This window comes from Salvelinus namaycush, chromosome 33 (assembly GCF_016432855.1).
Source record: "Salvelinus namaycush isolate Seneca chromosome 33, SaNama_1.0, whole genome shotgun sequence".
Taxonomy (NCBI): domain Eukaryota; kingdom Metazoa; phylum Chordata; class Actinopteri; order Salmoniformes; family Salmonidae; genus Salvelinus; species Salvelinus namaycush.
In genome coordinates this window covers 36,310,589-36,331,239 of record NC_052339.1, presented here as the reverse complement: position 1 = coordinate 36,331,239, position 20,651 = coordinate 36,310,589, and the positions used below count along the sequence as shown (strand labels likewise).

Here is a 20,651-nt window from a genome sequence, read left to right as displayed (position 1 = left end):
TTTACAATTCAGTATTTATGAATTTTAGACCCCCCTCCTTGGCTGTAGATTTATCATTTTTCAGGGTCCACTATTCTACAGTCTGTAAGTCTCCCTAATGAAAAACACGAAGAACAGGAGTTATTACACAAACATATTTTAATATTATTATATTTTAATAATTGCCTGTTGATTAGGCTTCTACATGCATTGGCAAATTGCATCTCATAAAATCACACCACATAATACTTTAGGCCATTAATGGTAAAACCAATAAACCAGTTAAGACCTGCGGTTTAACCTACTTTACAAGTCTTGCTAGACGAGCATGCGCTGTAATTACATTAAAACGCGTGACAGAAACTACTTCCTGGGTATTCACAGCCTCGGTTAACCATTGGCTGATGTGGGTGGGAAAGACATCTATATTGTCCAATAAGATTGAAGGTTTTATACTGAGCTCGTGAAGCGGACTGTTATATTTTCCTTCCAGAATATACGGGTGAGTCTTCAGAGTAGATTCAACATTCGTAGTTTACCATGCTTTATTTATCCTGGTTTGATCGTAAAAGATAAATTCATCATTCCGTGTCATTGTTATAGATTAATAGGCTATAGTTTATTTTCTATAAGTTAAACACCCGCATCGTCCCAGATTTGAATTTTACAGTGTTTTACCTATCCGTCATTGAGTGCGTTTTAATCTGAACCCAGACACAGGTAGATTACTACGAACCAGTTTACTTGGTTTTTACTTTGGGACATTCTTGAGATGCTGAAAGCTTAATGCATGGGCGTATCGCAATGTAGGCTACTATGACGGCTTAGTAAACGGTTTGCCATGTTTTGTTTTCTTGCCGACTTGTCAGCTGAAACCCTTTCCCTTCCAAGATATATATATATATATATTGCCTATTGTCAGAGAAGAATTGTCCGTTTATTCTTTCACGCATAGGTACGGTATATCCGTTTATTGCGATGATAGTACAGTCCGCAATAGACTACACCTGCTGACATTCCCCATGAGAACACCGATTAGGCTATTATCCTGTTGGTTGTATTTACATGTGTAGTCAGTCTATGACTATAAAAAAAACACAAGGCTACAATAAAACGATACATTATATCAAATTGAGTCATTTATGTACGTTTTATTTATTTATGTCATTGTGTTGATCTTGTAAATCAACAGTAGGTGGCGCCAGATCGCCTTTGATTCCATTCATAACGTTGTAACCATGGTTTCTATAGTTGAATAGCAGCTAGACCAGATTCTATTAAGATGAACATGTACCAGGTCCCCAACCCTGGCCTGCCGGGATGCCCACCCGGGTTAGAATATCTAACACAGGTGAGTCCGCTCATCCTATTGCATGATGTTGTTGTGGCGATTCTGTTTCATTTTAGTCCTATAGAATATTGATATTGGTTGTGCCTTGATTTAGGTTGATCAGCTACTCATCAAACAGAAAGTCGAGTTTATTGAAGGTACGTACAAAAAATAATTTACAAAAACAAGAAATACTATTTTGATGACGGTCTTCATAGATTTGAGATTTGTGTACGCGCGTGCGTGTGTCTGTGTGTGTGTGTGTGTGTGTGTGTGTGTGTGTGTGTATGTGTATGTGTGTGTGTGTGTGTGTGTGTGTGTGTGTGTGTGTGTGTGTGTGTGTGTGTGTGTGTACGTGTGTGTATTTGTATCTATCATGTCCGTTGCCCGTTATATTTTGGGCTGTTATAAATTGTATATGCAGCACTCCCTTGTGGAAGAGACACTGGTCTCAATGGTGACTCCCTGTTAATATAAAGGTTGAGTAAACAAATACAAAATGATGTGTGTGTGTGTGTGTGTGTGTGTGTGTAACCCCACAGCCCTGGCTGGCTTTGAGAGCAACAACAAGTATGAGGTGCGTAATGCCATGGGTCAGAACGTGTTCTATGCTGTGGAGGAGAATGACTGTCTTAGCAGGCAGTGCTGCGGACCGCTACGATCCTTCACAATAAAAGTCCTTGACAACTTTGGACAGGAGGTCATCACAGTCACCAGACCTCTCAAGTGCATGTCCTGTTTCTTCCCCTGCTGTCTGCAAGAGGTGAGTTGACTTCAGTCTCTGAGACTCTTCCCTAGAACTGGTTATTGACTGGTCAGGTCCCCAAGAGGTGAGTTGACTTCAGTCTCTGAGACTCTACCCTAGAACTGGTTATTGACTGGTCAGGTCCCCAAGAGGTGAGTTGACTTCAGTCTCTGAGACTCTACCCTAGAACTGGTTATTGACTGGGCAGGTCCCCAAGAGGTGAGTTGACTTCAGTCTCTGAGACTCTTCCCTAGAACTGGTTATTGACGGGTCAGGTCCCCAAGAGGTGAGTTGACTTCAGTCTCTGAGACTCTTCCCTAGAACTGGTTATTGACGGGGCAGGTCCCCAAGAGGTGAGTTGACTTCAGTCTCTGAGACTCTTCCCTAGAACTGGTTATTGACGGGTCAGGTCCCGAAGAGGTGAGTTGACTTCAGTCTCTGAGACTCTTCCCTAGAACTGGTTATTGACAGGTCAGGTCCCCAAGAGGTGAGTTGACTTCAGTCTCTGAGACTCTTCCCTAGAACTGGTTATTGACGGGGCAGGTCCCCAAGAGGTGAGTTGACTTCAGTCTCTGAGACTCTTCCCTAGAACTGGTTATTGATAGGTCAGGTCCCCAAGAGGTGAGTTGACTTCAGTCTCTGAGTTTTCCCTAGAACTGGTTATTGACAGGTCAGGTCCCCAAGAGGTGAGTTGACTTCAGTCTCTGAGACTCTTCCCTAGAACTGGTTATTGACAGGTCAGGTCCCCAAGAGGTGAGTTGACTTCAGTCTCTGAGACTCTTCCCTAGAACTGGTTATTGACAGGTCAGGTCCCCAAGAGGTGAGTTGACTTCAGTCTCTGAGACTCTTCCCTAGAACTGGTTATTGACAGGTCAGGTCCCCAAGAGGTGAGTTGACTTCAGTCTCTGAGACTCTTCCCTAGAACTGGTTATTGACAGGTCAGGTCCCCAAGAGGTGAGTTGACTTCAGTCTCTGAGACTCTACCCTAGAACTGGTTATTGACAGGTCAGGTCCCCAAGAGGTGAGTTGACTTCAGTCTCTGAGACTCTACCCTAGAACTGGTTATTGACAGGTCAGGTCCCCAAGAGGTGAGTTGACTTCAGTCTCTGAGACTCTTCCCTAGAACTGGTTATTGACAGGTCAGGTCCCCAAGAGGTGAGTTGACTTCAGTCTCTGAGACTCTTCCCTAGAACTGGTTATTGACTGGGCAGATCCCCAAGAGGTGAGTTGACTTCAGTCTCTGAGACTCTTCCCTAGAACTGGTTATTGACGGGTCAGGTCCCCTTTCTAAATGTTTTACACCTAAAGGAAATAGAGCTTCATGTCTTATCACACATACCTCATTGTTTCTGTTCAGATATATTGTTCTTTAATTCTCAAGCATGTTTCCTTCCTTCTTAACCCCCCTTCACAATCTTCCTCTTTACTTCTCCACTGTTCAAACACCAACCCACCTTCTCCACTGTTCAATCACCAACCCATCTTCTCCACTGTTCAATCACCAACCCACCTTCTCCACTGTTCAAACACCAACCCACCTTCTCCACTGTTCAATCACCAACCCACCTTCTCCACTGTTCAAACACCAATCCACCTTCTCCACTGTTCAAACACCAAACCCACCTTCTCCACTGTTCAAACACCAAACCCACCTTCTCCACTGTTCAATCACCAACCCACCTTCTCCACTGTTCAAACAAACCCAACTTCTCCACTGTTCAAACCAACCCACCTTCTCCACTGTTCAAACACCAACCCGTCTTTCTCCACTGTTCAAACCAACCCACCTTCTCCACTGTTCAAACCAACCCAACTTCTCCACTGCTCAAACCAACCCACCTTCTCCACTGTTCAAACACCAACCCGTATTTCTCCACTGTTCAAACTAACCCACCTTCTCCACTGTTCAAACCAACCCACCTTCTCCACTGTTCAAACCAACCCACCTTCTCCACTGTTCAAACACCAACCCAACTTCTCCACTGTTCAAACCAACCCAACTTCTCCACTGCTCAAACACCAACCCACCTTCTCCACTGTTCAAAACCCAAACCCAACTTCTCCACTGTTCAATCACCAACCCACCTTCTCCACTGTTCAAACCAACCCACCTTCTCCACTGTTCAAACCAACCCACCTTCTCCACTGTTCAAACCAACCCAACTTCTCCACTGTTCAAACCAACCCACCTTATCCACTGTTCAAACCAACCCACATTCTCCACTGTTCAAACACCAACCCCTTCTTTCTCCACTGTTCAAACACCAACCCACCTTCTCCACTGTTCAATCACCAACCCACCTTCTCCAATGTTCAAACCAACCCACCTTCTCCACTGTTCAAACCAACCCTACCTTCTCCACTATTCAAACACCAACCCACCTTCTCCACTGTTCAAACCAACCCACCTTCTCCAATTTTCAAACAACATCCCTGTCTCGCTATTATATTACCCCCACCACCCCTCTCTATTATATTACCCCACCACCCCTCTCTATTATATTACCCCACTACCCCACTCTATTATAATACCTCACCACCCCTCTCTATTATATTACCCCACCACCCCTCTCTATTATATTACCCCACCACTCCTCTCTATTATAATACCTCACCACTCCTCTCTATTATATTACCCCACCACCCCACTCTATTATATTACCCCACCACTCCTCTCTATTATATTACCTCACCACTCCTCTCTATTATATTACCCCACCACCCCTCTCTATTATATTACCCCACCACTCCTCTCTATTATATTACCCCACCACTCCTCTCTATTATAATACCTCACCACTCCTCTCTATTATATTACCCCACCACCCCACTCTATTATATTACCCCACCACTCCTCTCTATTATATTACCTCACCACTCCTCTCTATTATATTACCCCACCACTCCTCTCTATTATATTACCCCACTACCCCACTCTATTATAATACCTCACCACCCCTCTCTATTATATTACCCCACCACTCCTCTCTATTATATTACCCCACCACCCCACTCTATTATATTACCCCACCACTCCTCTCTATTATATTACCCCACTACCCCTCTCTATTATAATACCTCACCACCCCACTCTATTATAATACCTCACCACCCCTCTCTATTATATTACCCCACTACCCCACTCTATTATAATACCTCACCACCCCTCTCTATTATATTACCCCACCACCCCTCTCTATTATATTACCCCACCACCCCTCTCTATTATAATACCCCACCACCCCTCTCTATTATAATACCTCACCACCCCTCTCTATTATATTACCCCACTACCCCACTCTATTATAATACCTCACCACCCCACTCTATTATAATACCTCACCATCCCTCTCTATTATATTACCCCACCACCCCTCTCTGTTATATTACCCCACCACCCCTCGCTATTATATTACCCCACCACCCCACTCTATTATAATACCTCACCACCCCACTCTATTATAATACCTCACCACCCCTCTCTATTATATTACCCCACCACCCCTCTCTATTATATTACCCCACCACCCCTCTCTATTATATTACCCCACCACTCCTCTCTATTATATTACCCCCACCACCCCTCTCTATTATATTACCCCACCACCCCTCTCTATTATATTACCCCACCACCCCTCTCTATTATATTACCCCACCACTCCTCTCTATTATATTACCCCCACCACTCCTCTCTATTATATTACCCCACCACCCCTCTCTATTATATTACCCCACCACCCCTCTCTATTATATTACCCCACCACTCCTCTCTATTATATTACCCCCACCACCCCTCTCTATTATATTACCCCACCACCCCTCTCTATTATATTACCCCACCACTCCTCTCTATTATATTACCCCCACCACCCCTCTCTATTATATTACCCCACACCCCTCTCTATTATATTACCCCACCACTCCTCTCTATTATATTACCCCCACCACCCCTCTCTATTATATTACCCCACCACTCCTCTCTATTATATTACCCCACCACCCCTCTCTATTATATTACCCCACCACCCCACTCTATTATATTACCCTACCACCCCTCTCTATTATAATACCTCACCACCCCTCTCTATTATATTACCCCACCACCCCACTCTATTATATTACCCCACCACCCCTCTCTATTATATTACCCCACCACCCCTCTCTATTATATTACCCCACCACCCCACTCTATTATATTACCCCACCACCCCTCTCTATTATAATACCTCACCACCCCTCTCTATTATATTACCCCACCACCCCACTCTATTATATTACCCCACCACCCCACTCTATTATATTACCCCACCACTCCTCTCTATTATATTACCCCCACCACCCCTCTCTATTATATTACCCCACCACCCCTCTCTATTATATTACCCCACTACCCCACTCTATTATAATACCTCACCACCCCTCTCTATTATATTACCCCACCACCCCTCTCTATTATATTACCCCACCACTCCTCTCTATTATATTACCCCACCACCACTCTCTGTTATATTACCCCACCACCCCTCTCTATTATATTACCCCACCACCCCTCTCTATTATATTACCCCCACCGCCCCTGTCTCAGCTGGAGGTGCAGGCCCCCCCAGGGAACACGGTAGGCTACGTGGTCCAGCAGTGGCACCCCTTCTCCCCCAAGTTCATCATAGAGAATGAACACAGAGAGGCTGTGCTGAGGCTGCACGGACCCTTCTGTGGCTGGAGTTGCTTGCCTGACGTTGACTTTGAGGTACGTACTGTATGTTTGTCCAAACACAAACACACACACACACACACACACACACACACACACACACACACACACACACACACACACACACACACACACACACACACACACACACACACACCCCACACACCCCACACACTGAACATGATGAAATCTATGAAAACAGGATATGACAATGTGACATGTTCTGGTTCTGGGGATCCTGGTGGGTCTTATGAGGCATCATCCTGTCTGTTCGTCTCTGAACGATGTAAAACATGTTACTAAGCAACAAGAGTTCTGGGTTAATGAATCCATTCTACCCAAACAATGTATTGTGTGTTTTTGTGGGACAGTGTTGCCATTCTTGCATGCTGGTTCATTAGGCTCTGAAGGCTGTTTGGCTCAAAGACATTGAACTTTACCGTGATGAAGAAGAGTTTAGCCAAAAGCATAATATTGCCATTCAAATTTCTTCAAAGTTTGAATTTATTTCAGGAGAAACTAAAGATGATCTCACAACAAAAAAAACGTTTTTATTATGTTAAAGATTGTGATTGGACGGCAGGCAGATTAGTAAAGCAAATATGTTGCGATGAAATGAAATCTAGACAAACAAGTTCTCCATTTCATCACTTTCACCCGGAAGATAATAATATCAAATCAAATCTAATTTTACTTGTCACATGCGCCGAATACAGGTTACAGGTTACCTTACAGTGAAATGCTTACTTACAAGCCCTTAACCAACAATGCAGTTTTTAAAAAAATACCCCCAAAAATACAAAAAATATATATAAATAAAAAATATAATAAAAATAAATAAAACAGAAAAAATAAATAGAAAATGAATAGTAACATGAAAAAAAAAAGTTAATATCAAATATAATAAAAACATTAAAATAATGTTTTTTTGGGGGGGAAAAAGGTGATTCAGCTTCATCTCTCTGTGTGTAAAGTGACTGTAGCCTACTGTTGTCTCCTCTCCAGATAGTGACCATGGATGAAGTGGATAAGATAGGGAAGATCAGCAAGCAGTGGACCGGTCTACTCCGTGAGGCGTTCACGGACGCTGATAACTTTGGAATCCAGTTCCCCATGGATCTTGACGTGAAGATGAAGGCTGTGATGATAGGAGCTTGTTTCCTCATCGTAAGTCTAGTATTTTACTTCATGCTATATGATGTGCTATGCTATATGCTATGCTAAGCTATGCTGTGGTTTGCTATGCTATGCTAAGCTATGCTGTGGTTTGCTATGCTATGCTAAGATATGCTGTGGTTTGCTATGCTATGCTAAGCTATGCTGTGGTTTGCTATGCTATGCTAAGCTATGCTGTGGTTTGCTATGCTATGCTAAGCTATGCTGTGGTTTGCTATGCTGTGCTATTCTCTATTCTATTCTAATGGTATTTGTTGATGTTTGTGATGGTGATTGCATGTTTTCTTTCAGGATTTCATGTTCTTTGAGAGCGGTAACCAACCCTAGCAGCTGAGGAGTAGTCTACATCTCAGACAGTCTGCACTCCTGGAGCTATAACTTCCTGCTGGTCATGGACAAGGTCTCAGATAGACATGGCACTATGTGTGACATATCTTGTTGGCATAGTAAGAACCATAGAAATAGATGTACCAAGGGATTACAGGTGAATGTAATGTAATGGCCGCTGGCACTAGTTTTAGCTTCTGGGGTTGGTACACATTGCAGCTAAACCAGTCAAACCAGGTGTGTCAGTGTCCATTGTTCTGTATGTATTAAGAGATTGTATATAAAGGCGTGTTCGTATGTTTTTACAGTGTGTACATTGTGGTTGCGTTGCCCACAACCCTCAGTCTGATAAAGGGTTGTGTGGTACCACTTTACCCATTTGCCACAAGTGAAAATAAAATGAACACCGTCTTTATCTAAACCACTATGCTGAAGGGAACGTGAAAAGGAAATGAGAGATGAAGAAATGCTCTGTAGCTTAAAGAAGAAATCTACAAAAACATGTTATATTTTTTGGTAAATCGGAAGACCTTAATATGTTCTTGTGTCAACAGTATATTAAGTTACTGTGCTACTGTGTTTTGCTCGAGACATGTAGTATTTTGAGACTTTTGATATTTTATTTATTTATTTGTGTATTTATGTAACTTAATATTGTTTATTGTTTTCATGTGATTGTAATTTTGTTTGGAAATTTGACATAATATTCAGTATTAAAAACATCCTCCAGTGATTTCTGAACTTTTACTGTTGATGTCTCCAGTATATACAGTAAAGTACATACTAAAAGGTAAAAATGTGTTTTGAGGAAAATGTATTTAATTTTGGGGGGACAAAACTGGATACTTCAAGGTGGTGAGGGTAGGTAGCAACACATCTGGCATGCTGATCCTCAACACTGGAGCTCCCCAGGGGTGCGTGCTCAGTCCCCTGCTGTACTCCCTGTTCACCCACGACTGCACGGCCAGGCACGACTCCCAACACCATCATGAAGTTTGCAGACGACACAACGGTGGTAGGCCTGATCACCGACAACGACGTGTCCACATCACCAACAAACTAGAATGGTGAAACACATCAAGACAGTCGTGAAGAGGCCACAACAAAGCCTATTCCCCCTCAGGAAACTAAAAAGATTTGGCATGGGTCCTGAGATCCTCAAAAGGTTCTACAGCTGCAATATCGAGAGCATCCTGACTGGTTGCATCACTGCCTGGTACGGCAACTGATCGGCCTCCGACGCAAGGCACTACAGAGGGTAGTGCGTACGGCTCAGTACGTCACCGGGGAAAGCTTCCTGCCATCCAGGACCTCTATACCAGGCGATGTCAGAGGAAGGCTCTAAATATTGTCAAAGACCCCAGCCACCCCAGTCATAGAACATAGACTGTTCTCTCTACTACTGCATGGCAAGCAGTACCAGAGCGCCAATTCTAGGACCAAAAGGCTTCTCAACAGCTTCTACCCCCAAGCCACAAGACTCCTGAACAGGTAATCAAACGGCTACCCAGACTATTTGCATTGTCCCCCCCCCAACCCCCTCTTTACACTGCTGCTACTCTCTGTTTATCATATACGCATAGTCGCTTTAACCATATCTACATGTACATACTACCTCAATCAGCCCGACTAACCGGTGCCTGTATGTATATAGCCTCTACTGTATATAGCCTCTCTACTGTATATAGCCTCGCTACTGTATATAGCCTCTATACTGTATATAGCCTCTCTACTGTATATAGCCTCTACTGTATATAGCCTCTCTACTGTATATAGCCTCTCTACTGTATATAGCCTCTCTACTGTATATAGCCTCGCTACTGTTATAGCCTCGCTACTGTATGTAGCCTCTCTACTGTATATAACCTCTCTACTGTATATAGCCTCTCTACTGCATATAGCCTCGCTACTGTATATAGCCTCAATACTGTATATAGCCTCGCTACTGTTATAGCCTCTCTACTGTATATAGCCTCTACTGTATATAGCGTCTCTACTGTATATAGCCTCACTACTGTATATAGCCTCTCTACTGTATGTAGCCTCTACTGTATATAACCTCTACTGTATATAGCCTCTACTGTATATAGCCTCTCTACTGTATATAACCTCTCTACTGTATATAGCCTCTACTGTATATAGCCTCTCTACTGTTATTTTTCACTGTCTTTTTACTGTTGTTTTATTTCTTTACTTACCTATTGTTCACCTAATACCTTATTTTGCACTGTTGGTTAGTTAGCATTTCACTGTAGGGTCTACACCTGTTGTATTTGACGCACGTGACAAATAAACTTTGCTTTGATTTGATTTGAGTATGGCATTCAAGGAGTTGGTCTGATGGTGCCTTCTGATGTCATCAGCCCCCCCCCACCTTGCTTGAAGACCAATAGAGATCTAAAGAGGAAAAGCCCCCCCCCCCCCCCCCCCCCCATTGTCTATGTCATACCTGGACCACCTTTTGAGATGTGCCTTTTGTAAATCATGTGTTAAATGAGGTGAAAACAAGACGAGTTCCATCTATAATGTTCTCTATACGTGTCATGGACATTTTGTGTAATACCAGAACTTCTCCACTAGGGGGCGGTATCCGTCCACATGAGGAGCTACTGCCACCGTCAAGATCACGACCATGTTCAGTTGCCAAACGTTGTTGAACGTTGCAGGTAGAAATGCCATGAATAGAGCAGACATGATTCCTTGGTCTACATGGCAGAGTGGCATGTTTGTTCTGAGTTACATATTTCTATCTGAATGTTCCAAAACGTTGTGTGCTGCGGAACGTGCCACACATGTAGCCGACATTGTTTATTTCCAAAACGCTATATCCAGAATTTTTTCACAAATGTGTTTGTTTTTCTTCATTACGGTTATTGCTTATGGACACCTTCATGCGTGTGTAAAATATTACTGTTCTCAGAGTTTTCATTCATAGATTTTAGATGAATTCTGAACGAAAATATAAATGCAACATGCAACCATTTTCAAATATTTTTCTGAGTTACAGTTCATAATAATGTTCATATAAGGAAATCAGTCAATTAAATCAATTCATTTGGCCCTGATCTATGGATTTCACATGACTGGGAATACAGATACCTGTGACCAACAGGTAGGGGTGTGGATCAGAAAACCAGTCAGTATCTGGTGTGACCATTTGCCTCATGCAGCCCGACACATCTCCTTCATAAAGAGTTGATCAGGCTGTTGATTGTGGCCTGGGGAATGTTGTCCCACTCCTCTCCAATGGCTGTGTGAAGGTGCTGGATATTGGAGGGGAACTGGAACACGCCTGCATACACGTCGATCCAGAGCATCCCAAACATGCTCAATGGGTGACATGTCTGGTGAGTATGCAGGCCATGGAAGAAATGGGACATTTTCAGCTTCCAGGTATTGTGTAGGATCCTTGCGACATGGGGCTGTGCATTATAATGCTGAAACACAAGGAGATGAATGGATGACAATGGGCCTCAGGATCTTGTCACAGTATCTCTGTGCATTAAAATTGCCATTGATAAAATGCAATTGTATTCGTTGACCTGCCATACCATAACCTCACCACCAACAAGGGACAACTCTGTTCACAACGTTGACATCAGCAAACCGCTCGCCCACACACGATGGGTCGCCCACACAACGCCATACACGATGTCTGCCATCTTCCTGGTATACAGATGAAACCAGGATTCATCTGAGAAAAGTACACCTCTTCAGCCAGTGGAAATTGAAGGTGCGCATTTGCCCACATAAATTAGTTATGATGCCTGAACTGCAGTGGGGTTATAGTATGGGCAGGTGCAAGCAAAGATCCAGAGGTCAAGACCATGGTGAGTACAAAGAGTTGGCAGATGAGTTATCTCTGAGACTGTTTCTGACAGTTTGTGCAGAGGCGGCATATTGTAGAGAAATGTACTTTAAATTCTCTGGCAACAGCTCTGGTGGACATTCCAGCAGTCATCATGCCAACTGCACGCTCCCTCAAAACTTGAGACATCTGTGGCATTTTTTGTGGTGTTATCTTTCATTTCAGCTCATGAAACATGGGACCAACACTTTATATGTTGCGTTTATATTTTTGTTCAATGTATATGTATCTATTTTTTGCAAAATGCTATATATCCATTGTTTAACTGGAATGGAATTTTCTTATACTGTTTGACTGTGATATTTTGGTTTTTCTCACATAGCCATTTTAAGATTAATGTACTAACTGTCTCTTTGGATAAGAGCATCTGCTAAATGACTAAAATGTCAAATATAAATATTTTAAATATATATATCTCATATTACTGTGTGGTTAATTAAAAATAAAAATATACAGTTGAAGTCGGAAGTTCACATACATTTAGGTTGGAGTTATTAAAACTTGTTTTTCAACCACTACACACATTTCTTGTTAATGAAGATACCAGTTGAGGACTTGTGAGGCGTCTGTTTCTCTCGCTCTAATGTACTTGTCCTCTTGCTCAGTTGTGCACCGGGGCCTCCCACTGCTCTTTCTATTCTGGTTAGAGCCAGTTTGCGCTGTTCTGTGAAGGGAGTAGTACACAGCGTTGTACCAGATCTTCAGTTTCTTGGTAATTTCTCTCATGGAATAGCCTTCATTTCTCAGAACAAGAATAGACTGACGAGTTTCAGAAAAAAGTTAATTGTTTCTGGCCACTGTCACGTCTACTCCCTCTCCCCCTCTCCGGCGCTCGACGTCACCAATTTACTCTTTATTACGCACACCTGACACCATCGTTATGCACACCTATGCCTCATGAGACTCACCTGGACTCCATCACCTTCCTGATGACCTCCCCTATATCTGTCACTCCCTTTGGTTCTTTCCCCAGGCGTTATTGTTTCTGATTATATGTTTCATGTCTGTACGCTACTCGTGTTTCTTGTTTTGTTCTATGTTTGTTTATTTAAGATTTTGCCTAGCTCTATTGCTACTAAAGTTAGAACTTTTCAAGTGTATATTACAGTTGAAGTCGGAAGCTTACATACACGTTAGCCAAATACATTTAAACTCAGTTATTCACAATTCCTGACATTTAATCCCTGTAAAAATGTGCTGTTTTAGGTCAGTTAGGATCACCACTTTCCTTGAAAAATGTGAAATGTCAGAATAATATTAGAGATAATGATTTATTTCAGCTTTTATTTCTTTCATCACATTCCCAGTGGGTCAGAAGTTTACATACACTCAATTAGTATTTGGTAGCATTGCCTTTAAAAAGTTTAACTTGGGTCAAACTTTTCGGGTAGCCTTCCACAAATTTCCATCAATAAATTGGGTGAATTTTGGCCCATTCCTCCTGACAGAGCTTGTGTAACTGAGTCAGGTATGTGGGTCTCCTTGCTGACAGAAGCTTTTTCAGTTCTGCCAACACATTTTCTATGGGATTGAGGTCAGGGCTTTGTGATGGCCACTCCAATACCTTGACTTTGTTGTCCTTAAGCCACTTTGCCACAACTTTGGAAGTATGCTTGGGGTCATTGTTCATTTGGAAGACCCATTTGCGACCAAGCTTTAACTTCCTGCCTGATGTCTTGAGATGTTGCTTCAATATATCCACATAATTTTCCATCATCATGATGCCATCTATTTTGTGAGTGCACCAGTCCCTCCTGCAGCAAAGCACCCCCACAACATGATGCTGCCACCCCCGTGCTTCATGGTTGGGATGGTGTTCTTCGGCTTGCAAGCCTCCCCCTTTTTCCTCCAAACATAATGATGGTCATTATGGCCAAACAGTTCCATTTTTGTTTCATCAGACAAGAGGACATTTCTCCAAAAAGTACGATCTTTGTCCCCATGTGCAGTTGCAAACCGTAGTCTGGCTTTTATATGGCGGTTTTGGAGCAGTGGCTTATTCCTTGCTGACCAGCCTTTCAGGTTATGTCGATATAGGACTTGTTTTACTGTGGATATAGATACTTTTGTAACTGTTTCCTTCAGCATCTTCACAAGGTCCTTTGCTGTTGTTCTGGGATTGATTTGCACTTTTCGCACCAAAGTACGTTCATCTCTAGGAGACAGAACACGTCTCCTTCCTGAGCGGTTTAACGGCTGCGTGGTCCCATGGTGTTTATACTGCAACGTTCCAAGGATGAACCAGACTTGTCAAGATCTACAATTTTTTTTCTGAGGTCTTGGCTGATTTCTTTTGATTTTCCCATGATGTCAAGCAAATCAGCACTGAGTTTGAAGGTAGGCCTTGAAATACATCCTTGAAATACATCCAATTGACGCAAATGATGTCAATTAGCCTATCAGAAGCTTCTAAAGCCATGACAGTATTTTCTGGAATTTTCCAAGCTGTTTAAAAGGCACAGTCAACTTAGTGTATGTAAACTTCTGACCCACTGGAATTGTGATACAGTCAATTATAAGTGAAATCATCTGTCTGTAAACAATTGTTGTAAAAATGACTTGTGTCATGCACAAAAGTAGATGTCCTAACCGACTTGACAAAACTATAGGTTGGTAACTTCTTTCGGATCATTGGGAAGCTAGCGTCACACCTCGACAACATCCGGTGAAATTGCAGAGCGCAAAAATCAAAATACAAAAGTAGTAATATTAAACATTCATAAAAATACAAGTGTTGTACACCATTATTTAGCTTAGAATCTTGGTAATCGAACCACTTTGTCCGATTTGCGACAGCGCCTCACCCACTTCCTGCATTAACATGAATTCATAACCTGCACATGTGTCACAAAACTCAAAAACAAGATCAAGCATGTAACAATTTCTAAAGACTGTTGACATCTAGTGGAAGCCATAGGAACTGCAATCTGGGTCCTAATTATTAGACTTTCCCATAGAAAAGCATTGAAAAGTCCAATGACCTAAAAAAAAAAGTTACTGGATGGATTGTCCTCTGGGTTTTGCCTGCCAAATCAGGTCTGTTATACTCACAGACATTATTTTAACCGTTTTAAGAAACTTTAGAGTGTTTTCTATCCAATACTACCAATACTACCATGCATATCCTAGTTTCTGGGCCCAAGTAACAGGCAGTTTACTTTGGGCACCTCAGTCATCCAAACTTCTGAATACTGCCCCCTAGCCTTAAAAAGTTAAATAATACCCGCAAAACATCAGTCTCAACGTCAACAGTGAAGAGGCGACTCCGGGATGCTGGCCTTCTAGGCAGAGTTCCTCTGTCCAGTCTCAACGTCAACAGTGAAGAGGCGACTCCGGGATGCTGGCCTTCTAGGCAGAGTTGCAAAGAAAAAGCCATATCTCTGACTGGCCAATAAAAAGAAAAGATTAAGATGGGCAAAAGAACACAGACACTGTGTTCACAAGCCAATATTAGGAATATACTCACAAGCCAATATTGACCCAGCGCTGGGTTGTCGGAATGACCCAAATTGGTTGATTTTTAAAACAGCATTTTTTTTGGGGGGGGGGGGGGGGGATAATATGAATTGCCATATTAGGCATAACTCAAATTCTACCTTTTTTGAAGATGCCAAAATGAAATGTTTTCAGTATGTTCATTTTGTTGAGGGTTTTCTGATTGTTTCATTCAACAAGCTTTGGAAGAAGGAGTTCCACAGGGCCACCGTCCAAACTCATAAAGGCAACAGTTCTGAACTGGGTTTTATTTAGTGTTAATTATAAAAAATTATAATTTAAACTTTCATTGGTTGAACTCTATTGCTCAGTTATCACTTGGCTCATGTAAATACTTCTGTAAATCAAATCAAATCAAATGTATTTGTCACATACACATGGTTAGCAGATGTTAATGCGAGTGTAGCGAAATGCTTGTGCTTCTAGTTCCGACCGTGCAGTAAAATCTATCAGGTAATCTAACAATTCCACAACAACTACCTAATACACACAAGTGTAAAGGAATGAATAAGAATATGTACATATACATATATGGATGAGCGATGGCCGTGTGGCATAGGCAAGATGCAGTAGATGGTATAGATGCTTTTCTGATGTATCAAATACTTATGTCGTGCAATAAAATGCAAATTAATTACTTAAAAATAATACATTGTGATTTTCTGGATTTTTGTTTTAGATTCCGTCTCTCACAGTTGAAGTGTACCTATGATAAAAATTACAGTCCTCTACATGCTTTGTAAGTAGGAAAACCTGCAAAATCAGCAGTGTATCAAATACTTGTTCTCCCCACTGTACATATGAGATGAGTAATGTAGGGTAGTTGTCGCTTTTAACAGCCTACGGTCAATATCCCCATAGTTTTCACATTTCTCTTATGTAAATGTTTCAGTTACATAGAAAGATTAAATACACGATTTATTTGGGAAAAATCCAGTCCTTTCTTTTTTTTTTTCTTCTCTTTCGTTCAAAGCATTATTATAACACCTGTGTCATTAAACGTCTGCAAAAAAAGTCACTACATTTTTTAAAGCCCAGACTGCACTCTGCGTGCACTCTGGCAGTCCAGAGTGAATTTATGAACACACCCCAAGAAAACAAAATCTGAGACATTAATGGTCTGTTTACATATATTTTAGAGGCTATTTGTACAGAAAATGTGTAGAAAGCCTGTATAAACTGTATTCATAATTATATTACTATATTTTAGTTTGGCTATAATTCTATTACACAATTTCTGATACATCACATACTTTTATTTCGCTCCACAAGTAAAGGCAGGAAATGCATTACCTATGCCTCTACTGCCATTCATTCCAATTAGACTGTTTTTTTGATTTCTCCCTGACCAAGATTGCTGCCATTTTCGCCCCATTCTGGAACTTTGAGGGATCGTGACATATTCCCTCTAATAATTTAATAGGATCTCTATGGCATAAAACCCAGCTGATTCTCGCTGAAAAACAGGGTCCAATCACAGAGTTTCCAAACCCAGAGGCGCAACATCGTAAGACTTCCGGGAATGCTCAAGAAAGAGACCAAACAGACCAGGCCGGGACTTGAGAAGTCGATGAGAGACATGAAACATTATTCCTAAATTGTTAATTTTCTCAAAATCTAAAGGCACAACCTAGATTATCACATTCACAAGTTGATTTAACCTATTTATAAGCCTTTATAATGGTTGGTCTCTTGACGGATTTGTCCAAAATCATGTGACATAAAACATTACTTTTTCTGTCCTTGAATTTATGACAAGTTGTCATTATATCATATAGACAAAGAGAAAGAGAGAGTGGGGGGGTAGAGACAGAGAGAGAGAGGGGGTAGAGACAGAGAGAGAGAGCAAGAGAGTGGGGGTAGAGACAGAGAGAGAGTGGGGGTAGAGACAGAGAGAGAGAGGGGGACGAGAGAGAGATAAGGGGTGGAGAGAGAGAGAGTGGGGATAGAGACAGAGAGAGAGTGGGGGTAGAGACAGAGAGAGAGTGGGGGTAGAGAGAGAGAGATAAAGGGTGGAGAGAGAGAGCGTGGGGGTAGAGACAGAGAGAGAGTGGGGGTAGAGAGAGAGAGATAAAGGGTGGAGAGAGAGAGATAAAGGGTGGAGAGAGAGAGAGTGGGGGAAGAGAGAGAGAGATAAAGGGTGGAGAGAGAGAGAGTGGGGATAGAGACAGAGAGAGAGAGTGGGGGTAGAGAGAGAGAGATAAAGGGTAGAGAGAGAGAGAGTGGGGATAGAGACAGAGAGAGAGTGGGGGTAGAGACAGAGAGAGAGTGGGGGTAGAGAGAGAGAGATAAAGGGTGGAGAGAGAGAGAGTGGGGGTAGAGACAGAGAGAGAGTGGGGGAAGAGAGAGAGAGATAAAGGGTGGAGAGAGAGAGAGTGGGGGTAGAGACTTAGAGAGAGTGGGGGTAGAGAGAGAGAGATAAAGGGTGGAGAGAGAGAGCGTGGGGGTAGAGACAGAGAGAGAGTGGGGGTAGAGAGAGAGAGATAAAGGGTGGAGAGAGAGAGATAAAGGGTGGAGAGAGAGAGAGTGGGGGAAGAGAGAGAGAGATAAAGGGTGGAGAGAGAGAGAGTGGGGATAGAGACAGAGAGAGAGAGTGGGGGTAGAGAGAGAGAGATAAAGGGTAGAGAGAGAGAGAGTGGGGATAGAGACAGAGAGAGAGTGGGGGTAGAGACAGAGAGAGAGTGGGGGTAGAGAGAGAGAGAGTGGGGGTAGAGACAGAGAGAGAGTGGGGGAAGAGAGAGAGAGATAAAGGGTGGAGAGAGAGAGTGGGGGTAGAGACAGAGAGAGAGTGGGGGTAGAGAGAGAGAGATAAAGGGTGGAGAGAGAGAGTGGGGGTAGAGACAGAGAGAGAGTGGGGGTAGAGAGAGAGAGATAAAGGGTGGAGAGAGAGAGTGGGGGAAGAGAGAGAGAGAGAGTGGGGATAGAGACAGAGAGATAAAGGGTGGAGAGAGAGAGATAAAGGGTGGAGAGAGAGAGAGAGTGGGGGTAGAGACAGAGAGAGAGTGGGGGAAGAGAGAGAGAGATAAAGGGTGGAGAGAGAGAGAGTGGGGGTAGAGACAGAGAGAGAGTGGGGGTAGAGAGAGAGAGATAAAGGGTGGAGAGAGAGAGTGGGGGAAGAGAGAGAGAGAGTGGGGGAAGAGAGAGAGAGAGTGGGGGAAGAGAGAGAGAGATAAAGGGTGGAGAGAGAGAGTGGGGGAAGACAGAGAGAGAGTGGGGGAAGAGAGAGAGAGATAAAGGGTGGAGAGAGAGAGTGGGGGAAGACAGAGAGAGAGTGGGGGAAGAGAGAGAGAGAGTGGGGATAGAGACAGAGAGATAAAGGGTGGAGAGAGAGAGATAAAGGGTGGAGAGAGAGAGAGTGGGGGTAGAGACAGAGAGAGAGTGGGGGAAGAGAGAGAGAGATAAAGGGTGGAGAGAGAGAGAGTGGGGGTAGAGACAGAGAGAGAGTGGGGGAAGAGAGAGAGAGATAAAGGGTGGAGAGAGAGATAGTGGGGGTAGAGACAGAGAGAGAGTGGGGGTAGAGAGAGAGAGATAAAGGGTGGAGAGAGAGAGAGTGGGGGTAGAGACAGAGAGAGAGTGGGGGAAGAGAGAGAGAGATAAAGGGTGGAGAGAGAGAGAGTGGGGGTAGAGACAGAGAGAGAGTGGGGGTAGAGAGAGAGAGATAAAGGGTGGAGAGAGAGAGATAAAGGGTGGAGAGAGAGTGGGGGAAGAGAGAGAGAGTGGGGATAGAGACAGAGAGATAAAGGGTGGTATGGATAATGAGCTCCTGAGTTCTTCTGCAAAAAAAATATAATTACAGTTGGATTAATGTAGATAAACATGGATTTGTTTCACAAGGATTTATAGAGGATACTACCCTTTACATCAGGCCTGGGCAACTCCAGTCCTCGGGGGCCTTATTTATGTCACACTTTCCCCCCGTCCCAAGCAAACACACCTGATTTAAACTGATTACATTTTAAACTGAAGATCGTGATTCGTTGATTTATTGGAGTCAGGTATGTTAGTTGGGGCAAAACTGTGACACCAATCAGGCCCCCGAGGACTGGAGCTGCCCAGGCCTGATGTAAATCAAAACCTTCAAACCATATCAAAATTCCATTAGTAAAACCTAGATTTGTGACAAAAGTACCTGAATGGTTTCTTACTACCAAGGACTATCAAGAAAAACTTTCTAACAAACCAAAACCATTCGAAATAAAACAGCGGAAGATGGAAATACCATCTAACAACACTTAGTAATACAGAGGAACCTGGAAATACCATCCAGCAACACTGAGTAATACAGCAGAACCTGGAAATACCATCCAACAACACTGAGTAATACAACAGAACCTGGAAATACCATCCAACATAACACTGAGTAATACAACAGAACCTGGAAACACCATCCAACACTGAGTAATACAACAGAACCTGGAAATACCATCCAACAACACTGAGTAATACAACAGAACCTGGAAATACCATCCAACACAAAACTGAGTAATACAACAGAACCTGGAAATACCATCCAACACAACACTGAGTAATACAGCAGAACCTGGAAATACCATCCAACACAACACTGAGTAATACAACAGAACCTGGAAATACCATCCAACACTGAGTAATACAGCAGAACCTGGAAATACCATCCAACAACACTTAGTAATACAACAGAACCTGGAAATACCATCCAACAACACTGAGTAATACAACAGAACCTGGAAATACCATCCAACACAACACTGAGTAATACAACAGAACCTGGAAATACCATCCAACAACACTGAGTAATACAGAGGAACCTGGAAATACCATCCAACACAACACTGAGTAATACAGCATAACCTGGAAATACCATCCAACACTGAGTAATACAGCAGAACCTGGAAATACCAAATCAACAACACTGAGTAATACAGCAGAACCTGGAAATACCATCCAACAACACTGAGTAATACAACAGAACCTGGAAATACCATCCAACACAACACTGAGTAATACAGCAGAACCTGGAAATACCATCCAACAACACTGA

General features: G+C 42.8%; 1 protein-coding gene across 2 annotated transcripts; it reads left to right on the top strand.

The window, feature by feature from the left end:
- Positions 1–444: 444 nt before the first annotated feature.
- si:ch73-206p6.1 (phospholipid scramblase 1) lies at positions 445–9,009 on the top strand. Of its 2 annotated transcripts, XM_038972711.1 has the most exons (7): positions 445–481; positions 1,231–1,330; positions 1,425–1,467; positions 1,852–2,072; positions 6,640–6,801; positions 7,771–7,932; positions 8,233–9,009. In XM_038972711.1, exons 2-7 carry the CDS (start codon positions 1,262–1,264, stop codon positions 8,266–8,268), a joined length of 693 nt encoding a protein of 230 aa, XP_038828639.1. In that variant the 5' UTR covers positions 445–481; positions 1,231–1,261; the 3' UTR covers positions 8,269–9,009. The 2 variants fall into 2 exon arrangements, with proteins under 2 accessions (XP_038828639.1, XP_038828638.1); XM_038972710.1 differs by having other exon boundaries at positions 461–1,330.
- Positions 9,010–20,651: the final 11,642 nt, after the last annotated feature.

Bases quoted from the DNA above. Each gene is read 5' to 3' on its own strand.
- si:ch73-206p6.1 (XM_038972711.1), top strand. From the start codon at position 1,262: ATGAACATGTACCAGGTCCCCAACCCTGGCCTGCCGGGATGCCCACCC. The intron at 1,331-1,424 runs GTGAGTCCGCTC...GCCTTGATTTAG, and splicing joins GGTTAGAATATCTAACACAG to GTTGATCAGCTACTCATCAA. The intron at 6,802-7,770 runs GTACGTACTGTA...TCTCCTCTCCAG, and splicing joins TGCCTGACGTTGACTTTGAG to ATAGTGACCATGGATGAAGT.